The 25,248-nt window shown below is 41.8% G+C and overlaps 1 protein-coding gene across 2 annotated transcripts; it reads left to right on the forward strand.

Moving 5' to 3' along the window:
- The first annotated feature begins 4,174 nt into the window (after positions 1-4,174).
- On the forward strand, positions 4,175-16,762 carry MORF4L2 (mortality factor 4 like 2). 2 transcript variants are annotated; one of them, XM_060002487.1, is made up of 4 exons: positions 4,175-4,251; positions 6,988-7,076; positions 13,735-13,838; positions 15,192-16,762. In XM_060002487.1, exon 4 carries the CDS (start codon positions 15,216-15,218, stop codon positions 16,080-16,082), a length of 867 nt encoding a protein of 288 aa, XP_059858470.1. In that variant the 5' UTR covers positions 4,175-4,251; positions 6,988-7,076; positions 13,735-13,838; positions 15,192-15,215; the 3' UTR covers positions 16,083-16,762. The 2 variants fall into 2 exon arrangements, with proteins under 2 accessions (XP_059858470.1, XP_059858469.1); XM_060002486.1 differs by lacking the exon at positions 4,175-4,251 and adding an exon at positions 5,414-5,566.
- Positions 16,763-25,248: the final 8,486 nt, after the last annotated feature.

The following is a 25,248-nucleotide window of genomic DNA, read 5'->3' on the forward strand; positions in this document are numbered from 1 at the left end:
TCTCGGAGGCAATGCTCAGATTGTAGGAGTCAGTATACACTGGGGGAAATCAGTCCTCATCTCTGTTGGTTGATGTGTACTGCAGATGAGTTGACATGATGATTCCAAGTGAGGTGTGTGGTTCACAAAGCTACACATTTTGGTGAATCGCATGCTAAACTACTGACTCAGGAAGGGGAAACCAAGGGATTGTGTGCAAGTCTGGCATCCCAAGGCCACTCAAGGACTACACTGATTAGATTCAGGTTCTCAGTCATTTGAAGTAACCTCTTTCTGCCACATGGATGGGTCAGTTGGAGCAGGGCAGGGGTTGATTACAGAAGAGGAGAGGAGCTAGAAGAGAACAAATACCCCTAAAAGGATAAAACTTTCCCATGACTAGTTCCATCGTTGGCCCTGTCTGTCATGGGCTAGCAAACTAGACTGATCCAGACTAATTTGCTGAACTGGTTTTATGAAATCCCTATAGAACAAGGCAGGTACAAATAGAAAATACATCATTATTAAAGAAATACCATTTTGCTTAGCCTTGAAATATTAGGTTTTTAAAAAACTTTTAAAGTAACCAAGCATTCTTTTAAAAATCATCCAATAAACTAGTCAGAACCAAATGAAAAAATATCAAATTAACCTTAGAATGGAGCAATTTCATCTACTACCCAGAAACCATGGGAAGACACTGGTGTCCCTCTCCACCCTCCAGAAGACACTGACCACTACCTTCCAGACCTAACCACGAGGTAAGACAAGCAAGGCCAGCAGATACTGTTGGGCAGGGCAGGTTGTACCCTGCACAAGGGTACCCAACTGAGAGGGAACAAGTGGAGGCTGAAATTCATTCTTCAACTGCCCTGGTGGAGCTCCAATATCCCTGAGAAAGAAAATATTTTTCTCATTGTTCCACTAGAGTGGACACTTCTCTGCAATTTGTCTGCCCCCAGGTGGCACATGTTTCTAATTAGCACAAAGTCATCATATGAGCAAATGGTGGCCTTGAAAATTAACTTAGAGATCTTAGAGCCATCAGGTGTTCTGTGAAGGCTGCGACCATAGCCTGTTTGGCCTTGGGCCTTGAAACCAAACATTGACCAAAGGTATATTTCCCTTCCAGTTGACACAGATTGTGAAGACACTGATTCAGCTGTAAAATCAAAGGGAAGAAGAGTAACTCACATTTTCTGAGGATCTAATAAGAGTCAGGAATCTGCTGAAGCTTCATCCCACTAGTAAGTGGAAGGGGCAGGAGAGTATTCACATTTGAGAGGGTTCCATGGCATAATGGGAAAAAACATGGGCTCTGAAGTCACAGAGAAGTCTGAATCTTTGGTCTGTTGTTTACTAGTTGGCAACTTGAGTAAATATTTAACTTCTCTGGGCTTCACTGAGGAGTCACTAAGACAATTGATGTGAAGAGCTGAGCATAGTGCTGCCTGGCACATAGGAGGCATTCAGTTCCTACGTCTTTTTCTGCTACTACCCTGACTCCAAATTTAATTCACATTATTCACACCCGTGGCCTTAGGACCTCACTCAGTAGAGCATAAGGACAGGTCTACCAGACAGAATATTGGAGGGAGAGTCAGGAGATGTGGGTCCCAATGCCAGATATATCCCCTGTTATATAGTATATTGGGTAAGTTACTCCCCTCTCCGGACCCCATCAATAAAACAGGAGAATATACCTAGCTCTGACGTTGAAAGGCAAGAGCAGAAGAAATTACTTTTCTTGGGCACCTGCCATGAAATATACACTAAGCTAGGCCCTTTTACATACCTTATATACACTAAATCAGCACTGTCCCATAAAACTTTCTGATGGTGGGAATGTTCTATATTTGTTGATATCTAATTTGGTACTAACACTAGCCATAAGTAGCTACTGAGCCCTTGAAATGCGGTTAGTGCAACTGAAGAACTAAATTTTTAATTTTACTTAAATTTAACTAATTCAAATTTAAATACCTATGTGTCTAGTGGTTACTGTATTGGATACTGCAGCTCTAAGATTATGAAGCAGGAATATTTGTTCCCATTTACTATATGTTGAAACTGAGGCTCAGAAAAATTAAAGAACTTGCTGAAAGTCACATAAAATAGTAGATAACTAAATCAGATTCAAAACAAGGAGTAGAAAGTTTAGCAGGGTAGTACTGTCAGATACACCAAGAATTACCTAGGCTCTACTACTTACAAGTTACATAACCAAAGAGAAATAATTATAGTCTCTAGAACTCACTTTCATCATCTATAAAATAAGGATAATTATCACCTACTTTATAGGCTTATTGTTGAGACTAATGGGTTAGAGCTGTATAGAGTGTCGCTTTCAACAACTGTCTTTCCTCACCATCCTTTTTCCTCCCCCACACATAGAAGAGGTTTAGACATAAACTAAAAAAGATAACTGTAGGGTAGAGAGCACTTGGGAAATATAAAAGCAAGAAAGGAAACACTTATGAGCTTTCATGTGATATTTTATTATAGAATGGAGATGAGGGAAGGTATGAAATCATCAAAATACTTCCATTTATTTGGTTTGCTTCCCTGCCCTCTTCTTGATGCTCTAGTCAACGTTAGCCAAGGCAGGGAACAAGGTGTCTGTGATGCATTTTGAGGCCCAGAAAGACAAGCTACTGTGGCTGAACAACATAGTACTGTCAAAGGCTTGGGCTCAAAGGACAGGTAAAGTTCAATTCTGGTTCCCAAACTTTTGTATGCACTGAGAAAATAAAAGGCACCTCTTCACAATAGTTTTTAATCTGTGAAACGGGACAGATATCACGCAGGGTGTCTCAATAAAACATATACAGCATTTATTATTTTGCTTTACATTCTGTAGTACCCTCTAGTGGAGTGTACAAAAATAAGCATTGTATTTCTGCCCTCCAAAGCAGTGCTTTTAACTTCAGTGTGCATTGGGATCACCATATAACAGATAGCCAAACGCTACCTACTCCTAGAATTTCTGATTAATTAGGTTGGAGGTGAGAATCTAAATTTCTGACAACTTCCCAAAAGGTGATAATGATGCTATTGGTGTGTCTGGGAAACACTTTGAGGACTTCTGCTCTAAATCCTGCCCTTTCCGGGTGTGTGCTTGTATGTGTGTGTTCATGAGCACACACATGCATGCATGCACACATGTGTAAGATCTATAACTGAAAGAGGTATAACTTTTGTTGTTTGATGTTCATTTATTAGTATGCATCTAATAAGGATTTTGTGAAGAATAAAAGAATATCCATGTGAATGATATGACACAGCATCTAAAATATAGAAAGCATGAAAAAAACTGAGGATCACAGAACATTAATCCCAGGTTCTCAGAACTAGTAAGTGTGGAATGGGGTTTAAAATTAGGCCTCTGGGCTTCCCTGGTGGCGCAGTGGTTGAGAGTCTGCCTGCCGATGCAGGGCACACGGGCTTGTGCCCCGGTCCGGGAGGATCCCACGTGCCGCGGAGTGGCTGGGCCAGTGAGCCATAGCCGCTGAGCCTGCGCGTCCGGAGCCTGTGCTCCGCAACAGGAGAGGCCACAACAGTGACAGGCCCGCGTACCGCAAAACAAATACAAAAACAAAAACAAAAAAATAAAATTAGGCCTCTGACTCCAAAAACAATAGTTTAACAGGACCGCTACAGAAAATAGGGTGAAAACACACATATCTAATCGTAATTTCAAAAGTAAAAAGATCACTTTTCAATACCAGGGTCCAAGTCCAATAAAGAGAAACATCTTTACTGACAAAACAGCCATCTATATTTTCCCTTTGTTGGGGGGCAGCATTTGAAGAGAAGATCTTAACCCCACAGAAAGGGTTAGAATCTCATCAGCATTGGTGCCTGGGGTCATTTATCACTTCTGACCACCCCCCCCCACCCGCAAAAGGCAAGTAGGAAAGAAGAGAGAGATGGGGGGAGGATATTTTTAAGGAGGAAAGAAGGAAAGAAATGAGGTAAAACATTTGAATCAAGGGCCATAGTCCCCTGCCTTGTAGGGCTAGTAACAGAAGTTAATTTGATTTTTCCCTAGCAATGAAAGATATATACGATCTCTATAGATTGGAGAGTTCAACAAATCAGAAAAGGGGGGGATCCCATAATTCCAGGGACCAAACAGCCAATCCTTTGCTGGAATTTGGCGGCATCTAGTGGCAAACTCAAAAGGTATAAACCTCACCCAGAGAACTTTCTGGAAAATTAAGAGTGCGTACTTGCCTGAAGAGCACTCTGCGTGGAGATCAGGACAAAAAGGTAAGAGAACCTCAGCCCCCACAGAAATTCGGAGTCCCTAGTGGAGGGGAAGTCTGTCGTATATAGATATTCTCAGCAGAAAATTGTGCCAGGAGAAATGGAAGCAACTTGAAGAGGGGAGGGCGGAGGGAGCGGGGGTTGGAGGGGAAGGCTATTAGGGAACAGCAAAGAAGCTGCTTCTTGGAATTGCTAATATGAGAATGGGAGGGTTTGGCTCTTCACCGCTGGAGGGCTACGGTTTAGAACAGGATTTTCACGTGGAGAAAGACGTGGGAAGAAAGTGTATTTTTAGGGTCTAAAATTAAATCGATAGGGGACACCGAAATATTTCTAGCTAAGACCCTTTATCTCAGTTACGGTCGCCTTACCTTAATTACTTAATTTTCCTTTTCCTGAGAATAACATACACAAAAGTAGAAAACGATCCGTTGAGCGCGCGCACCTACGCGCGCACACACGCACATGCACCCGCTTCGGGACACACACCGGCCCCAACGCTAGGGGCGCACGCCTGCGCACACCAGCTACCTCCAGCGCCACGAGGCCTGGCGTTCACGCACACGGAAAGCCCAAGGCCACGTGGGCTCGCCTGCGCGCAGACGCCGACACTGCGCGCCCGCAGAGCCCCCCCGCACCCCAACTCGCACACACATCGAAACCCCCACTCTACCTTATTTTTTTTTCCTCCAAAGTTGTGCAACAGGTTCGGGGGCGTGGCCCCAGATTTGACCTAGCGCTTCCCCACTCGCGGGAACCTTAGCTCATTTCCGCCCATCCTGTTTCCGCAGGCCACGTAGACACTTCCTTTCCCAGTGGAAAAAAAAAAACCCATAATGCCTCCCTGCAGGAAAAAAAAACAAAAAAAACCCCTCTGGTCTGGGGAACTCTGGGTCGTGAAAGTAGGCCACGTGAACACCCTGCCCTATAGACTTATGACCCAACTCCTGTCGCGCTTTTGGAGGGCGGGCTAAGGACCTAAGAGAGCGAACGTCATTGGCCAGAGCCCACACTAAAGGAGGAAGGTGACTGGTTTGCTTCAAGCCTTACCCGTGAAGAAGCAGGCTGCTAGCACCCGCCTTTACTGCGGCGAAGTGTCATTGTTGACGTGGTGGGCTTCGTCCAATCATTTGGTTATAGAACATTCTAAAACTTAGACAAGACGATTGTGACTGGCTGGAGGGCATAAACCCGCCTCCAGGGTGACGTGTCTGCCTATGGATATCAGTTGCCAGAGAAACCTGGCTTTACTATGGCGGTTGGAGGGTCGGCAGTGATCACACGTCGGCTGCTGGAAAGAGCTGGATTCTCGTTTCAGGTTTCGGGGTGGGGGTGGGGAGAAAGGGTTGACGATTTCCTCTTATCGTCGCGTATATAGACAAGATTAACTAATGGCTTTACAATCTGGCAGAGCTAGATTCAAATTCCTACTCGCCAACGCCCAGCTTGGGCTGGCTGCTGTTCTTTCTGCGTCTCGGTTTCCATGTTTGTAAAGTGGTGATAATAATAGTATCTACCTCAGAGACGTGTGCCTCCGAGGCGTGTGCTGTATATTAGTGCGTGTAATATACGAAAGCGAGGTAATATAGTACGTATAATAACTTAATACGAAGCCTGGCTCCGGAAGATATTAGCTATTATTGTGGAGAGAAAAACCCGGGTAATAGAATGAGAAAAACCATAAAATTATGTAAAGTCGTTCATTACAGTGCTTTTCCTGCCCATCACCCCCTTCCCTAGTAGAAATTCGAGATATAAGAGAGACGTATCAGTCTTTACCGATGAAATAATTTATTTGGGAATTACCTCAAAATAGCGGGGATTGGAATTTTCCATATTGAAAAGTTTAAAAAAAAAGCGGCTTGGGGGTGGGGAGAGATGGAGAATGAGAGCGAGCTGGAGGTGAACCGCATGCGAGGAGTAGGCCTTGTTTGGATCCTGATTCGGACACACCAACTATAAAAAAAAAAATGTTTAACACGCATCGGGAAATTTTGAAGACGGATTCGATATTTGATGTTTTTTAAGGAATTAATGACGATGTTTTAGACGTTGTAATGGTATTGTGGTTATGTTTTCAAATTGTCTTTAGCTTGTAGAGATAATATACGAAAATATGCATTAAATAATAAAATGTCTCGGATTGGCTTCAAAATACGTTGATATCTAGGATTTGCTTCAAAATAAGATCAGCGGTAGGGGGAAGTGGGGAGGGGTATAGATGAAACAAAATTGGCCCTAAGTTAATCGTTTAAGCTGAGTGATAGCCATATGGGATTCCTTATATTATTCTGTCTACCTTGGTATATGTTTGAAAATTTCCATAATAAAATACAGAAAGTCAGCTCTTCAGTGAGCTTGAAAAAAACGGAGTGGGGGGGAGCAGTGGGTGGGGTTATAGATAAAACAAGATGGCCTTCAGTTGGTAATTGTTGAAGCTGGGTTATACATTCGCATAGGTTTATAATATTATTCCCCCTACATTTTTATCCATTTGAAATTATCCTTAATAAAAAGTACTTTAAAAAAGCAAAAACAAATTACTTTATCAAAAATCAGGGTAAATGTACAATAAGGTAAATTTGAAAATGTAACCACAAGAAAGAAAAAAACACTTGTACATTATTTATCAGTTTTGGTGTCCTTTGTGTGTGATAAAATGCATTGATAGAAAAGAAAACGTTCATCTCATATCTTTTTATTTTATGTCCTTTCCTGTCCCCTTGTTTGACCTTCTAGGCTACCATCAGAAAAGCTAAGTTTGCTGAATAGTGAGGATCAGAAGATCTGATCCTGATTGCAGAACATCCCTAATTACAGAGTATTGGGTAAGTGCCTCCCTTCTCCTGGCCTCAATTTGCAAACAAGATAATTCCACATAACCTTCCTAACTGTCCAGGAATATTTTGAGGATTAATAAGCGCCTGTCTAGGAAAGCACTCTACATTTATAAGAAGGGAAGGATGGAGCTAAGTCCATTTGTTCTTCCAATATAGAAAGTGCCTAAACAACAGAGGGCTGTATAATTTTACATTCCTTGATAAAAGATACTGTAATTGATCCCCTCTAGTTAGCGCCATACATCTTTTTTTTTTTTTTTTTTTTACTTTGTGGCATCCCATATGCAGCATAATTTAGTGGTTAAGAGCAAATACTGACTTCCTGAATATAAATCCTGGCTCTGCCACTTATTGTGTGATCCTGGGCAAGATACTTACTCGCTTTGGCTCTAAATTTCCTCATATGTAAAATAAAGATAATAACAGTTCCTACTTCATCGGATTGTTGAGGGAATTACATGTAAAATACAGGACATTGTTTGGCACATATAAGTGTTTGATTTAATAATTATGACTCTTAGTCCTTCTGCTTCATCCTGTTTTATACACACGTGCACATGTGCACACACATGTTAATAAAAGCAGTGGATACCTTTTTAGAGTTGTAAAAAATAATAATACTGTTGGTTTCTCTCCTGATTTTCCAGAAGCAGCAGTTACTACTAGAACTGAATTCTGAAATTATAACTTCTGACTTACCCTAACAATCTAGAAAGATATTGAGTATGTTGATCGTATTTATTTATAAGGGAATTTCCAGGAGCTATAATTTTAACTAGCAAATCATAACCATATTCAGTCTGCTAACAACTTTTATATCATTCCTCTTTTGTCTCAGACTCAAAAAATATCTGTTAAAGGAAGTGTTCCAAGATCCAGAATTGATGTAAATGTAACTGACATGGTGTATATGCATTTAAAGGTTTATTCCAACAAACTGTTGGAGATATTGTTCAAACTCACTTCTGACACATTCATACACAAAAATGTCAGCATTTGGAGTCTGTATTCCTGAATGGCCCATCACTTGCATGAGGAGATGAAGGAAGGTTTTTCAGTCTCTTGACAGCTTTATTTTCCCATGGAGTCACGATATTTTCCTTCTTACTTTTTGTTCTTCTGAAAGCTAGGTTGCAGAGAAGGGCACTTTCCTGGTGGGAAAGATGCAACAGATGGGTAGGCACAGAACCCCTTTACGGGAGGCCATTTGGAGAATGATTAAAGGTGAAAGGGAGGGAGGTGTACTGTTAGGCCAGTAGCAGCTCAGAGAAGACAAGGGTCAATGTAGCCTGAAATGGAGAAAGCCTCAAGGAGGAAAAGGACCTTGACCAGGGCCTCTGAGGATGGGCAGAACCTAGAAGGGGGTAAGGAAACCAGTTCAAATGGAATGCCTACAAAGTATACGACATACAATGATAATTAACTGAAAAGTCTAGCTGTGTGTTAGAACCATGGATAAGAATACATCAGAAAATCATTATGAATTTTAAATATGTGTATTTTAATATAAATCTTTAGTCACATAATTGATCATGTGAATCAGTCTCCTTGTAACGTAAAAAGCTAAAATATTACGGAGTAGGCCCAGGTCTCCTTTTCTCATACCTCCAATTCTCTTACTCTCCCCAGAGTTAACCACTATTATCAGTTCTATTTCCTTCGAGATCTCTAATTATGTACCTGTTTAAAAAATGTATATGGATACATATAAAATATTGTTTTGTGTTTTCTTTTACATAAATATGGTGTCACATTATAGGTATTGTTTTGCAACTTATTTTTATTCAACAAATTGTCTTGGATGTCTTCACGTCCATTCATAGAGTTCTGATTCCATTCACAGTGGCATTCCTTTAACTAGCATTATAGTCCATGTAATGGATAAACCACGTTTTGTTTTGCCAAATCACTATTGATAGTCCTCTAGGTTGACTCCAGTGTTTTGCTGTTTCAAATTATACTGCATCAAACATCCTTGGAACCCATGTACAAATGTTATTCCAGGGCAATATTTATGTCTTTAAACTATGATGATTAAACCAGTGTTGATACTGGTGTGAGAACAGACATCACTGTGACAGAACAGATGACCTAGAAACAGTGATACCTTTAAAAATTGAATAATCAAAAATCATTGGGAAGAGAGTACCTTAAAAGACCCGTAGAACTCTAGGAATTTAGAATGTTATAAATAAGCAATTCAAATCAGTGGGGAAAGGATAGGCTCTAATAATTAATACTAGGAAAAATTAGCTGTATATTTGGAAGAAACTATAAAAATACTGAGAAATAATATAGGAAGTCATTTAGAATACTGATTTGGGAGCATTTTCCCCCGGCATGACATGCCAAAGTTCACAAAGGAAAAGGTTGTTGACACATTTGTGTTTCTTATACACACAGAGAGACCCACTTAGAAGAAAAATGACAATTTGGAAAAAATATTTCCAACATACCAAAAAACCTTAGTATTTAATTATTAGAAGTCAATAAAAGAGGCAAAACAACCTAGTAGAAATGAGGATAAATATTTACATAAGAAAAAGATACATATGAATGTCTGAAGGTATGCTCAGTATCACACAAATGCAAATAAAAACCTCTTACTACATACTAGATTGGACCCCCCAATTTTTTTCCCAAAAAGATGTTTATCCAGTGTTGCTGAAGGTGTGGGTGAATGAACTTTAACGTCTTTGCTGGGAGTACAAATTAAAACAGCTCTTTACAAATTAATTTGCCTCCATGTCATCAAAGTTGTAAATAAGCAGATCCTTTGCGCAGTTCCACTGCTGAGAATGTCCTGAATAATTACCTAACATGCTGATATGTCTGTACACTGATGTCTGTTACACCATTTCTATAGTAATGAAGTATTGGAAACCTAAATGTTCATTTATATGGGGCTGGTTAAATTACATTATGTGGAGATTATAGAATGATGCAGATATTAAAAAGAATGAGCTAGGTATGTGTGGATATAGATGGCCGTGATAAAGTGAGAAAAGATGGGGAGCAATATGTATCTCACATTTGTCAAGACAAATCAAGTAAATGCATGATACATATTCACAATATGAACAGACACATTTAGTTTTAAAGGTAGGTTTTTGTGTGAATGTGTACATAAAAAGATTTGAAAGCATACACACTCATTCTGGGATTGAGGTGGGGAGGGGAGGTGGTAAGGGGAGAATGCCCACATATTTATATATTCTGGTATTTATAATTACGTAAAGGAACTATTACTCAAATACTACCACAAAATTAATTACTCGGGCGGGAGGAATATAGATTTTCAGTTCACAATTTAAATAATTTCTGGGTGGATTAAGGAATTAAAATATAAACAAATCCATTAAAATGTCATCTTAATCTTTAAGCTTAATGGAAGGAAAAACCACATATTTCATCATACAAATCTTAATCTTATCAGACACTAAACTAGGGGAAATATTTGCCCAATATGACAATTGATAAACAACTGTAAATGTTAAACTCATTAAGAACCAACTCAAAATGAATGGGTAGAGGACAAAATATAACTGGCCAGGGAACACATTTTTTAAATGTCAAAACCACTAATAAGAAATACAAGCCGAGTAGATAAACACCCATTTTCCTTGTCAGATTTACAGTGCTGGATAGCCGGTGCCGACCAGAGTTGTGAGGTTGAAAATTGGTACAACTTGTGGGGAAAGTAATTTGGCAACATATTACCTCTTAACCTACTAAATCTGCATCTGGGAATCTTAAAGGAATAATGAGGGCAAAAGATATTTTACTTACAGGATAGATTGAGGGGGAGGGTCACTTTCCAGAAAGGGGGTGGTTAAGTAAATTAAAGTATGCCCATTTGGTGGATCTCCTACAGCTCTCAAGATGTATGTATATTATAACCTTACTAACATGGGGAAATGATCCGTTTTAATAGCAAGTTTTTTTAAGTGAAAATCTGATTTAATACCAGGATGAGGTTACCTCGGAGTATTTACACAGAAATTGAAGATAGAAAACTAAGGCAAACATACGGATGTGTTTTCTCAATATCTGGCATACCCTAGAGCTGACCTGTAGGGAACAAGTGGAAAAATATTTGATGACTGTCGTCCCTAATTTGTGCTTCCATTTTCCCCATGTGTTGAATCACCTCCTCACTGATTCACTAATATATACCATACCCACCAGGGACCTAAGTGCTACTGCAAAAAGCACAAGATACATATTACACAAGACCTATGGCAAATGGAGGTTAATGATGTAGTTCCATAAGCAAAACTAACACATGAAACATTTAAATACTAAGCTGTGGAGTACTAACGGCTTCATATGATACTGGCGATGGGAGTGAAAGGTGGGCTAGAGTAGTTAGGAAATTTAAAGAGGAAATGGGACTTTCGTGATATTTAGATGAGGGAGATGAAGGGAGGAAGCATGACTGGAGTTAAGAGTGGGTATACAAAGCCAGTAAACGATGTTAATAAAGTCAAAAACTGGCAGATTTGAAGTTTAAAACAGCTCAAAGCAATATATAGTGCTAACGTTTTTAATGAATATGCACAGCACGTCTGCCACCAAGCCATGGAATAATGTAAGCTAGGAAGGGAGGTACAAAGTACAGTGGCCTAATGAAACTCCATAAATTTGTATTACAAGTAGGAGCCAGACATCAAAAGGATGGGTCTTCCCTCCGTTTGATATTTGGCTTCCTACTCCAGGTAGTAATGGTTGCTTGATCTGTAGGATACTCAGATGAAAATAAAGGTACTGAGACAATTCTCAGAAAGGCTGCTTTCCTGGCTTTATTAAGTCTGGGCAAAAATCTTGACTCGTGTGGGTATTTTTCTGTACCATGTCAGGTATTTCGTTCAACTTGGGACTTTATATGAAAAATAGAATTTGTAGAGAAAGATGAAACTCACCCACTTAATGAGAGCCAGGTAGAATTCCTTGTTGTAATTTTCTTGTGCATAAATATATGTAATCAATGCCAAGGATATACAGTAGGTTCAGGGATCATTCTCAAGTTCCTCACTAAGGAATTGCTGATGACCAGTGTGACTTCCAAAAGAGTTCCTATGCAGCCTGGCTCTACTTCTGTGTGTTTTACAGTCTGGCTGGCACTGGGTCATCCTGCTTTCTTTAGTTGCTATTTTAACTATACCCTTGTTTTGTGGAAGGTCTGCCCATTATTAGCCCCCAGGTAGGTTTTCTGGATTTCACCTATATAACTTAACTAAATTCTCTGATATCCTCACATACTGCGTCCCATCTGTCCCAGTCACAAATTTTTTTTAGAAACACTTTGTAAGCTTGGTAGCTTACAATATAATGCCATGAAACACCAGCCACTCTCTGATCCTTCACAGGATGTGTCTATATATCCCTCTCAGCCAGAAAGTTTCTGATTCCCAGAGGGTCAGTGTCTGTATTCACAGATCTTGATGCTCTCTGAGGAGCACCTTTGCTCTGATTTCTGCTGAGAGCTTTGTGTTCTGTCAGAGGATATCATTTGCTTAGTGATAGAACCCAGGCCTCTCTGCCAATAACTGGCTTCCCTGATTCACAGCTCTAGTTTTCTGGCATTTCTCACCTCATTTCCTCTTCAGGGATTCCCTGACACCAGCCCACATAATCTTAGGGGCTAGCAATTGGCAAAAGGGCTTTTTTTCTGTGGGTTAAAATTGTTACCAGAGAAACCTGGTTTAAGGCTTGCCCACCATCATATCTCGTTCTTTCCCCGAGGTTACCCTGGCTTTAATGGTGTGTTTATTCATCTAGTTACTTTCCTGTGTATTTTTTTAATATTTATTTGTTTATTTGGCTGCACTGGGTCTTAGTTGCAGCGTGCGGGATCTTTTTAGTTGCGGCCTGCAGGCTCTTAGTTGTGGTATGTGGGATCTAGTTCACTGACCAGGGATCGAACCCGGGCCCCCTGCATTGCAAGCGCGGAGTCTTAACCACTGGAGCACCAGGGAATTCCCAACTTTCCTATGTATTTTTATACATGTCAGTTTAAAACATAGAAATTGGACCTCACTGTTCATAAAAACTGTCTAAAATATTGTTATTTCTCCACTTGTGCTATCTCTGGGATCCTCTTGTACACATTATTATGCAACTTGCCTATTTACCTAATAGTGTATAATTGAACATCTTTCCATGTCAGTACATGGATCTCTGCTTAATTCATTTGAATGTTCTTCCATGGTGTGCATACATAATAATTTCTATTACCATTTCCCTGTTGAAGAATATTTGTTTCCAGTTCTTTAGTATTACAAACACCACTGCAGTGAACATCCTTGTATCCATGTTCACATATGCAGGTACTCCTGCACGGTACCGTGCTAGCTTTTCAGCCACATCATATTTATGAAATTCTTAACAAGAACCTGTGAAGGCTAGGGGTAATTTGCTACATTCCATAGATGAAAAAACAGGCTAAGAGAGCTTACATATCTTTCCCAGAGCCTCACAACCCATAAATGGCAGAGCCTTACTGAAGTAGAAGTATGTCTAACAGCAGAACTCATGTGTTTTCTTTGATATCACAATTGTAAACCACATGTTTTTAAATTAGATTTTTTTCCCCAGTGTTTCAGAAAAGTTTATCTTCATTGCTGATGTCTGCTTTCCTTTCTAGGTTGTGTCTCCCACCTCATCTCTCCAGACATCCCAGAAGATCTGTAAGATTCCATCTGGGAAAACACTAGGAGTTTTTGGAAGGGAAAGAAGGAAGAGAATTACGTAAGTCAAAGGACTTGTTTAATCTGTCATACCATAAGAATCACAGAACACTTTTTTCATCTTTATCTCACTAACCCTCTCTGCTGCATTTTACAGCGTAGATTATCTCTTTTCCTTCTTGAAACTCTCAACTACTTTGGCTTCCAAAATAACATTCTTCTAATTCTCATATGGCTGCTCTGACCTTCTTGTTTTATTTGTTCTCTCTCTCTCTCTCTCCTCACCCCTTAAATACCATTGTTTCTTAGGTTTTTCCAGAATTCTGTACTTGGTTCAGTTTTTCTTCTACTCCCAGCTGTATGATGATTACTCTCAAATCTCCATTTCTGGTTTTGACCTCTCACCTAAGCTTTAAAGTCATTTGTTTAACTCCATACCTCACACCCACTACATCTAGTACTGAACTTCTTTCCTCTCTAATCCATTTCCTCCTCCTCTAGATGCAGTCTCATTTGGTGATAATACTATGACCTAATCACCCATTCTCAAAACCCCGTCAGTCATCACTGACTTTATCCCTCACCAATTTATTATCTCCTCCAACAAGCTATTGGTGAAAGTGGTGTTCGGTAGCATTTCTTGTTTGCTCCGAAAATATTCTGTGCCTATAACTATCACTTTAGTAACCTTGTTGTTTTATAATTGTCACTTTAGATATTCGAATCCCTAGCGCCTAGCATAGTACATGTCCAGAAGCAGATAAGCAGTAATGTATGATGACTAACTGAATGGATGAATTACCCTATTTCCTATTATTTTATTGCTGATTCCAAACTAACCATTAAAAATTAGTGCTTTTATTAATTCATTAATTACTCAGGCTTAAAACTGTGGAGGCACCTTTGACTCCTCCCTCTCCTTCATTTACCAAGTTCTATATTCAGTTTCTCTTGACTCTGTCATCGGCTTAGTTCAGGCCTACTGGACTTACAGAAAAACCTTTGCTGTTACTCATTTTGCCTCCAGCCACCTAAGTTAATCTTTCTTGTTTCTTTCATCTTGTCATTTTCCTGTTCAGAAGTCTTGAGTTTCAGTTCCACTGCCTTTTGTAGTTTAATTCATTCTTTTGCTAAAATTATATTCCTGTCTTTTGAGTGGCATTGAAAAGCTAATTTATGGGCAGGTCTGATGAGTGATTGGGTGGGCTGAGAGTAGTGGGTGGGTGGTAGTGAGGATCAAAGAGAGAGAAGAGGTAGTAAGTCACTTACAGTTAATTCGTTGGCCCTGAAATAGGATTTGAAATCCAAATTCCAAGAGAGTAGCGTGTGTTGTGCTTTGATAGGTTTTTAGGAAGTACGGTGTGTTAAAGGTCACCATAGAAAACAACCAAGTAAAATACTTTATATATTACAGTGGTTGGAATAAAAACAGGGTTGAATGAGTTCCAGAAAGCAGGGTTCTCAAACTCGTGGACAACAATCTGCAGACGAAGACAACTTCAAAAAACCAACTAGAAGCAACATGCAGAGAAGTAAGATGAGAGGGGCCTCCTCGGGAAAGAAGACAGCTGGTCCCCAGCAGAAGAACCTGGAAGCAGCACTACCAGGCAGATGGGGGGGTCGCTCTGCAGAGAACCCCCCTTCAGGGTCCGTGAGGAAGACAAGAAAGAACAAACAGAAGACCCCTGGGAACGGAGATGGTGGCAGCACCAGCGAAGCACCTCAGCCACCTCGGAAGAAAAGGGCCCGGGCAGACCCCACTGTTGAAAGTGAGGAGGCATTTAAGAATAGAATGGAAGTTAAAGTGAAGATTCCAGAAGAATTAAAACCATGGCTTGTTGAGGACTGGGACTTAGTTACCAGGCAGAAGCAGCTGTTTCAACTCCCTGCTAAGAAAAATGTAGATGCCATTCTGGAAGAGTATGCTAATTGCAAGAAATCGCAGGGAAATGTTGATAATAAGGAGTATGCAGTTAATGAAGTTGTGGCAGGAATAAAAGAGTATTTCAATGTGATGTTGGGCACTCAGCTGCTCTACAAATTTGAGAGGCCCCAGTATGCCGAAATCCTCTTGGCTCACCCTGATGCACCGATGTCCCAGGTTTATGGGGCGCCACACCTACTGAGATTATTTGTAAGAATTGGAGCGATGTTGGCATACACGCCCCTTGATGAGAAGAGCCTTGCATTATTGTTGGGCTATTTGCATGATTTCCTAAAATATCTGGCAAAGAATGCTGCGTCTCTCTTTACTGCCAGTGATTATAAAGTGGCTTCTGCTGAGTACCACCGCAAAGCCCTGTGAGGGTCTACTGACCACTCACTGTTATGTCTGGTATCTGTAAACACTCTTTTTGTTCTTAGTCTTTTTCTTGTATAATTGATGTTCTTTAAAATTGTTAATGTATAACAGGGCTTATGTTTCAGTTTGTTTTCTGTTTTGTTCTAAACAGAAAATAAAAGGAGTGCAAGCTCCTTTTCTCATTTCAAAGTTGCTACCAGTGTACGCAGTAATTAGACAAAGAAGAAACATTCAGTAGAACATTTTATTGCCTAGTTGACAACATTGCTTGAATGCTGGTGGTTCTATCCCTTTGACACTACACAGTTTTCTAATATGTGTTAATGCTACGTGAAAAAAATGCCCTGATTCCTAGTGCCAAAGGTTCAACTTAATGTATATACCCGAAAACCCATGCATTTGTGCTCTTTTTTTTATGGTGCTTGAAGTAAAACAGCCCATCCTCTGCAAGTCCATCTATGTTGTTCCTTAGGCATTCTATCTTTGCTCAAATTGTTGAAGGATGGTGGTTTGTTTCATGGTTTTTGTATTTGAGTCTAATGCACGTTCTAACATGATAGAGGCAATGCATTATTGTGTAGCCACGGTTTTCTGGAGAAGTTGATATTTTAGGAATTGTATTTCAGATCTTAAATAAAATTTGTTTCTAAATTTCAAAGCAAGAAATTTGCAGTGTGCCTTTAATGTTACTGAGGCTGAGAAGTCAGCAGGCTCAGGAAAGATCTAGGTGGTATTAAAGGAGAGAGTTCTGACCCCTAGTGAAAGAATTCCTTTTATTGGGTGGGGCAGCCAGGTGTGTACCCCACCCGGCCAGTCTCCCTCATCTGCCCTCTGTGGCTTCTCAGGGTGGGATTGCTTCCTAGTGCTGCTTGTAAGAGCCACTTTTGCTCCCATGCTGCTTGCCTCTGTGAGTTGGGCTGCTATAATAGGATATTTAATGGGTACTATAACAGCCCCTTATACTTATGCAGACCTTTGCTCTTTCCCACCAGGGGGAGCATGGGCAGCCACCTTCAGTATTGTATCAGAAATGCTTGTAGATTTGGGGCCAAGGATGGCAGCTTTCCAAGCTCCAGCATTGATGCCATGTTCCCTATGCTTTTATAATCCCTTGGACATAAAGATTGAGAATCCTAGAGTAGGGTATCTGTGGAGAAGAGCGATGGTGTTGGACGCCTATGATTATAAATCCATCTTACATGAAAATTCCCTAGTCAAACCAAGTTTTGCTTCATGACAGTGTTTTTTTACTTCTTTAGTGAAAAAATATTCCATGGTTACTGCAGAAATTTTGGAAAATACACTAAGAACAAATATGAGCATAAGAATCACATAAAATGCCACTGGATCTGTCAGGGTCCCAGCAGGAAATAAATGAGACCCAAAATGGATGATTTGAGGAGTTTAGTAGAGAATTTTTTCCCAAGTTGTCAGCAGAGGAGTCACCCACAGACTGGGTGACTTAAACAACAAAAATTTATTTTCTCATAGTTTCAGAGGCCAGAAGTCTTAAGATCAGGGTGTTGGCAGGGTTGGTTTCTTCTGAGGCCTCTCTCCTTGACTTGTAGATGGCTGCCTCCTCCCTGTGACTTCACATGGTCTTTTCCTCTGTACTTATCTGTGTCCTCCTAATCTCTTCTTATAAGACCAGTCATATTGGATTAGGGCCCACCCTAATGATCTCATTTTAACTTAGTTACCTCTATAAAGACTCTATCTCCAGATACAGTCACATTCTGAGGTACTGGGGGGAAGTGGGTAGGACTTTAACATGAATTTAGAGGTGACTCAATTCAGCCTGTAACAGGGTGTTACTACATCTAGACAAGGAAGAGTAGGAGAGGAGAGAACAGGGTGAGGGAGGGAGCAGGAGGAGGGAGTGTGGGAGACTGTGGAGTAGGAGCTGGGGAGGAGTGGGAGCAGGGGTGAGAGAAGGAGCAGGGTGAGGGGAGAAAATAGGAGCAGTGGGAGGGGGGAGGGGAGGGGGAATTACTAGAATGGTAGACAGCTATGTGGAAAGGGCCACCTGATAGCAGCTGGAATCTTCAGGGTGCAGTTAGCTCATAGAAACCTCAAAGACGGCAGAATCCAGGAAGAGGGGCTGGGGTGGTATACCTGACCTCACGCTTCCCTGCTTTTTATCTCCTGCTGGGTATTTCCCTTTGGCCATATTGGAAACCAAAGGGCAAAGAAGACCTATGATATATCTTTATTGGTAAGCTTGGGGGACACAGCAGGGAGGAAAAGTAGATTGGTGGGGGTAGAGCAAATGAGATTTCTAGCACACACATACCTGAAATAACCATTGTTCACACTTTGCCGTATATTCTTAGAATTATTATGTCCTCTTTGGGACCTAGGGCCTTGGCCAACTAGCGGGATTCTTAACAAGGCCATTTATCCATTGAACTGGAGGCCTAGTAAACAAATGGATGTTAGCTCACATGCTTGAACATGTTAGAAATATCACATTTTAAAACATCACATTTCTAAAAATCACATTGCCTCTAAATGAACATAAATATGACCCTGAGATCCAACCATAGCATGTTGGTGGGATAGCCACTTCAGTTATTATTGAGGATCCCCCATCTTTATTACTTATACAAACATTTTATGGTCGCCTCAAAGCCTGAAGAGGTTCCCACTGACATCAGATGTCTGTCCACACTGGTTAGGAATGAGGTGCTCCTTTACTGAATTGGCCTGGTATCTTCAGATCCCTTGTCCTTGCTGCTTCCGTCAACCCTCTGGGTAGGGGGATCTTTAGTAAGACTAGGTGCCCAGCTTCTCTGAGCCCACCACAGAGTCTTCCTTGGGGCCTAATATGGAAAAACATGTCTCTGCTACTGGAAGGACCCATAAACCCTGACCTCTTTTCTCTTGCTGCCTTCAAATGCCCTCCATTCCCATCTAGGGAAACCATGCTTGATTTTGTCAAGGCATATAGTCCTTTTCAAAATATAAAAGGCACTGGCTTCAAGCAGCTTTCACCTCCAGCTCTGCTATAAACCTCCCTCTCATGGATCTCTGCGGAAAATGGGAGGAGAGAAAAAACATAAGAACACAATACACAAGTTAATATCTCAATGACTAATAATTCAGTATTTTCCAGTTAGGTTCATAGGTAGTTTCTTTTTATTTTAGCTGATTTCTTCTTGTGTCATTTTTTTAAAGCAACACCTTAGGAATATTCAGGAGAGGCCTAAAGTGCTATATTAGGACCTAAACCAGGCTATCCTACTGATTAAAAAAAAGAAGGCAATTATAATAAGTATATCCAAATTATTACCCAAATCTCTGTTGATTTAGCAAGTTTCTCTATTCTTAAACTACACAGGTGATGTAGTTTCATCTAGCCATCTAAATGACTAAAGACTTCCCTTCTGAAACTGAAGGGTGGTTTTGAGAATATATTTACCGCATCAGATTCAGCACCTAGCTAACATGGTGGTTCCATAATAAATGCTGTTATAATTGTTATTTATTATTTTCAGCAATATCATTAACAAGAAAAATAAGTCGTTTTCCATTCAGGAGGATGTATGTAGATTTAACAACAGAAGCAGGTTGTGAAATAACTCTCATGACACCCATAAAACACCTAGAAAGTAAAGAAGGTAGCCATTAAATATAAGCCTTATCTTGCCTAAGAAAATTTTGTGGTACAGAATAAACTTTCAAAAATGATAATTCTCTCTCCTCTTTCACTTCCCAAAAGAAAAGGGTGAATAATATATTTCTAAGATCCGTGGTTCTCAACCTGAGCTCCCCAGACTTAAGGGTTTTTAAAGATACCATTAAGAATTGAAGAGCTGTTAGGGCTTCCCTGGTGGCGCAGTGGTTGAGAGTCCGCCTGCTGATGCAGGGGACACGGGTTCATGCCCCGGTCCAGGAAAATCCCACATGCCGCGGAGCGGCTGGGCCTGTGAGCCATGGCCACTGTGTCTCGCAACGGGGAGAGGCCACAACAGTGAGAGGCCCGCGTGCCGCAAAAAAAAAAAAATGAAGAGCTCTTTTCTCTTCAGGTGTTTCCTCTTCTTTCTTTTCTTCCTAATTCATTATGAAGTAACATATAGCTGAGCTTTTACTAGAATCAAAGGAGATAATATATTTTAAAATACATCATGAATTGTGAACTATAATAATAATAATGGTTAACAGTTTGCTTGCTTATAGAAATGCCAGTTATCAGAAGCTGTATATATATATTTTGAAAGACCTTTTAAAATGTAGAAGTCTAAATAAGGAGGAGCATAGAAGTTGGAGACAGTTTAGATTGTTTAAAAATATAAAGTTAGAATTCCCTGGCAGTCCAGTAGTTGGGACTCTGCACTTTCGCTGCCAAGGGCCTGGGTTCCATCCCTGGTCGGGGAAAAAACATCCTGCAAGTCGCGCAGCACAGCCAAAATAAATAAATAAAAATTTAAAAAGATAATCAATTTAGAAAAATCTTAGGACAAGCACTAAAAGATTAAAAATGGAGGGGCTTCCCTGGTGATGCAGTGGTTAAGAATCTGCCTGCCAGTGTAGGGGACACAGGTTCGAGCCCTGGTCCGGGGAAGATCCCACATGCCGCGGAGCAACTAAGCCCATGTGCCACAACTATTGAGCCTGCGCTCTAGAGCCCATGAGCCACAACTACTGAAGCCTGTGCACCTAGAGCCCGTGCTCTGCAACAGAAGCCACCACAATGAGAAGCTCACGCACCGCAAGGAAGAGTAGCCCCAGCTCGCTGCAGCTAGAGAAAGCCCACGCGCAGTGACAAAGACCCAACGCAGCCAAAAATAAATTAATTAAAAAAAACAGAATGTGTAAATACCAAAATTCCAAAGAAAACTCCATTGGTCCAGCAGAAGGCAAGAAAGGAGAGGAAGGGAAGGATGCAAAGAACAAACATTATAGGGCTTCCCTGGTGGTGCAGTGGTTGAGAGTCCGCCTGCTGATGCAGGGCACACGGGTTCGTGCCCCGGTCCGGGAAGATCCCACATGCCACGGAGCAGCTGGGCCCGTGAGCCATGGCCGCTGAGCCTGCGCGTCTGGAGCCTGTGCTCCGCAACGGGAGAGGCCACAACAGTGAGAGGCCTGCGTACTGCAAAACAAAAACAAACAAACAAAAAAGAACAAACATTATAAACAGAAAACACAAAGTAGGAAGGTAGAAATAAGTGTAGCTACAGTATGCCAATAATCAAAATAAAGATACACGGATTAAACTCAACAGGAATAAAACCTCAGATTGGATTTATTTTCCAGGCACAGAATCCAGTTCCATGCTTTTTCTCAGAGATACTCTTAAAATTATCCAGAAAAATTCAAAATAAAAAGATGGAAAAATATATACCAGGCAAATACTAGTCAACGAAAGCTAGTGTAGCAAAAGTTTTTCCCAGGCCCCATGGCTTTGTAGCTCACTCCAAAGAGCTCTACAGTCACTTTAAATCACAACTTGAGCCTCATTTCAGTGATTAGAACCCCTAGTCCCAAATAATAAAGGAGGCTTTGAACTCGATTCAGAGTTAAATCTCTCCTCCCTTAGCTAGCACCAACTTCTGGTGGGGCTCCCACTTTGTGGGGAAGGGATGTGCTGGGTTTCTTCTCTTTCCCTATCCTCCCCATTCTCTAGCCCATCAGATTTCTTATGCTGGAGTCAGATCCCATTTCACTGTGCCTCCAAACTCCAGGAGCTACATATCAAGCTTCAAGGGGTCCAGTTAAAGCCTTGGGGTGAAGGGCAAAGCACCGGAACTCTTCCCCCTTGGAAGCCCACTCCAAAGAAATCCTCAAAAAAATTCTTTCTCCATATCTCCTCTCTCTTAAACCTTTTAATCCTTTTTAGAGCTGCTTGGTTATTTCCTTTGAAAACCTGGTTTTAGAACTTCATATCTATTATATCTTGGTTGCTTATGAGAAAACTCAAATTTAACATGCTGTCATGCAAATTTAAACCAATAAATCCCCCAGTCCTGGAAGGTCACCATCTAACGTTTAAAAATTTTTAAAAGGTAGGGTATGGGCTTTGCAGTATAACAAAACCTAGGTTAGAATATAAACTCTATAATTTACTAGATTAAGGGCCTTGGAAAATACACCTAACCTCTCGGAGTTGTTTCTTCTTCATGTAAGGGAAATACTGCTACCTACCTCACAGGACTGTTATGGGGATTAAAGAGAGAATCAACCCAAAACACCAAACACTGCATCTGGCCCTTAGTGAGCACTCATGAAAATGTTAGTTCCCTTCCCACTCTGCCTCTTCCCTTCCTTGAAAAATATGCCTGTGACACACTCTACCATAAAGAGTATTTGGTAAATGTAACAACAAGAAGAGGGATCACAGTTATGGTCTTCAGTGCCATTTCTGTATTCCAGAATAAGTTGTCTGATGGATACAATACAGGCAAAGGGACAATATTATCATACCATTCTCACTTTGGGAGTTACTCACCCAATAGAGTTGAAGGTAGGAGTCACAATCATCATGCCATTTAACTGGTTCATGTGTTTTCCTAAACCTTAATTTTAGCTTCTAGGTTAAAAATCAATAAAGCATATGTACTTAGAGCTGTAGAACCTTAAGACTGAGAGTTCCAGACCCAAGCTCATCAATAGCTACAGGACCTGGTAAGATCCTTCCCCTCTTCTGCCTTCATCTACCAAAGATGGTAAAATAGCTGATATTATTTAATATGTGTGAGATCCTAAGTGGTCTGTATAAAAATCATTCATATAAACCTCACAACAATCCTAACAGGAAGTAATGTGATTATCTCAGTTTTAGAAAAGGGGCACAGAGGCCAAGGACACACAGCTAAAAGTAATAGACCTGGGACTTGAACCCAGTTAGTCAGGCTCTTAACTACTATACTACCCTGCCTCTCTGAAAAACAGTACAGCTATTGAGAAATGTGAAACGTGAGCTCTCATCTGTGAAAGTACCCTGAGCCTATGTACCAGTTCAGGCCTTCCTAGAAGCAAATGCCAAGACAAGATTAGGCAACATTAGAGATTTATTGGGGGAGCACTTATGAAAAATAAAAGAGGAAGGACCTGGAAGACATGGGGAAAGCCTTCAGACTGTGATACACATCTCACACCTGTGAAAGAAGAGAGGGAAGGAAGGCAGACTAGGCAGGAAGAGCCTCAGACTGTGGTGCAATAAGAAAGTCTGGGGACTTCTCTGGTGGCAAAGTGGTTAAGAATCTGCCCACCAATGCAGGGGACACGGGTTCGAGCCCTGATCCAGGAAGATCCCACATGCCGCAGAGCAACTAAGCCCATGTGCCACAACTACTGAGCCTGTGCTCTAGAGCCCATGAGCCACAACTACTGAGCCCACATGCCACAACTACTGAAGCCCATGAGCCTAGAGCCTGTGCTCTACAACAAGAGAAGCCACCGCAACAAGAGAAGCTACCACAATGAGAAGCCCACATGCCACAACAAATAGGCCCCATTTGCTGCAACTAGAGAAAGCCCGTGCGCAGCAAGGAAGACCCAACGCAACCATAAATAAATAAATTTATTTTTTACTGTACATGGGCCTCTCACTGTTGTGGCCTCTCCCGTTGCGGAGCACAGAGTCCGGACGCGCAGGCTCAGTGGCCATGGCTCACGGGCCCAGCCGCTCTGTGGCATGTGGGATCTTCCTGGACCAGGGCACGAACCCATGTCCCCGGCATCAGCAGGCGGACTCTCAACCACTGCGCCACCAGGGAAGCCCTTAAATTTATTTTTTAAAAAAGAATGTCTGTACCAGGCCAGTGGGGAGGACAGGCAAAGATTAAGGGACTCCAAAGAGCAGAAACGGCCTGGCTCTGGCTGCCCAACTGTGCTCAGTTAGGCTATGGGAGCAATCTGGGTAAAATGTGGCCTTAGCGTGAATGTCAGGGGAGATCCAAAGGTTCTTTTGAGGAAATATCTGAGCTATGTGACTCCATGGCCACCACAGACCCGGTGACCTTTTCCTGGCAGTCGTCCACATACCTTCTGGCACCTGAGTGTTTTGCAAGAACCCTGAACTTGATCCCTCTACCCTGCCTCACCAGAGGGGCTCCCACTCCCAGGCACTGTCTCCCAAGGGCTTGGGCATCCTGCTTAGCAGACAGCTCTCTCCAGGGTCCTGGACCCTCAACGCTTTCTGCTCTGGAGTTGGCCAGGCAAGTAGCTTCTTGGACACGTGATGGGGATATCAGCCTTCTGTGCGGGCAGGGAAGTGGTGAGGGGGCCAGAGAACTAGGCTCTGGATGTTGCTGACCCTCCAACATCAACGCCTCCAAAACATCTTCACACCAATCCACAGTCTGACTACCCTGACCTCCAAGTCATGGGCTAGGCCTGCAGTGCATAGGGGTTTTCACACAGGAGGTGCCACCCCGTTTCTCCTGAGCTGTGAGACCACATGCCTTTGAAGCTCCCTTTACCTGGGGGGTCCCCGTGCCTCTGAGCCTGGGCTGACGCAGACATCAGAAGCGCCGCACCAGGCACACACAGACCTAAAGTCACCACAGAACCACCCAAACAGGCCAGGGCACATCTGAGGCCCTTCTGGGAATCTGAGCAATGTGAGTGGGAGAGGGATGGGTGAGGTCGTGTCTGAGGTCTAACCCCATTTCAGGGGGGCTACTTCACTGGACTCTGACAGAAGGGCCAGCCCCTTCTGCTTCAGCCCCAAGTTACCTGGTCAGGCCCAGCCAGGTCAGACATCTGTTTGCTCAAAGACTGTTCAGACCAATGTTTCCACTTGGGAATCCTTGGGCTTTATCTCCTCCCCTATAAAAGGTTCCCCAAAAGAGACAGGGAAAAGAAAAGAGAGGCAAAGTGCTCTGACTTGCAATGGGACAGTCGTTGTCCTCCTGGTGTGTATGTCCAGGACAGCCTGGCCTTTAGCCTAGAAGAGTCTGGTGCCTGCTGCAAGCTGGTGCAGAGAAACCGAAGTCAGACCACCCTGGAGAGTGTGCCTTGGGGGAGCCTTTCCACATCCTGCCCCAGTGTCATGCCTCAGAGCACCCAGCAGGCTAGATTCATCCTGTCCTATAGAACTGGCAAGTGAGTTGCTGGAACCCTTATCACTCCAGCCAGAATCCAGCCCAATCAGCATCCATTAGGCTACCATAACCTTAAAGAATGGTCTGAAGATTCCCCCAAAATAACACCACTGAGAAAACAA

The sequence above is a fragment of the Delphinus delphis genome, chromosome X (assembly GCF_949987515.2).
Source record: "Delphinus delphis chromosome X, mDelDel1.2, whole genome shotgun sequence".
Lineage (NCBI taxonomy): Eukaryota > Metazoa > Chordata > Mammalia > Artiodactyla > Delphinidae > Delphinus > Delphinus delphis.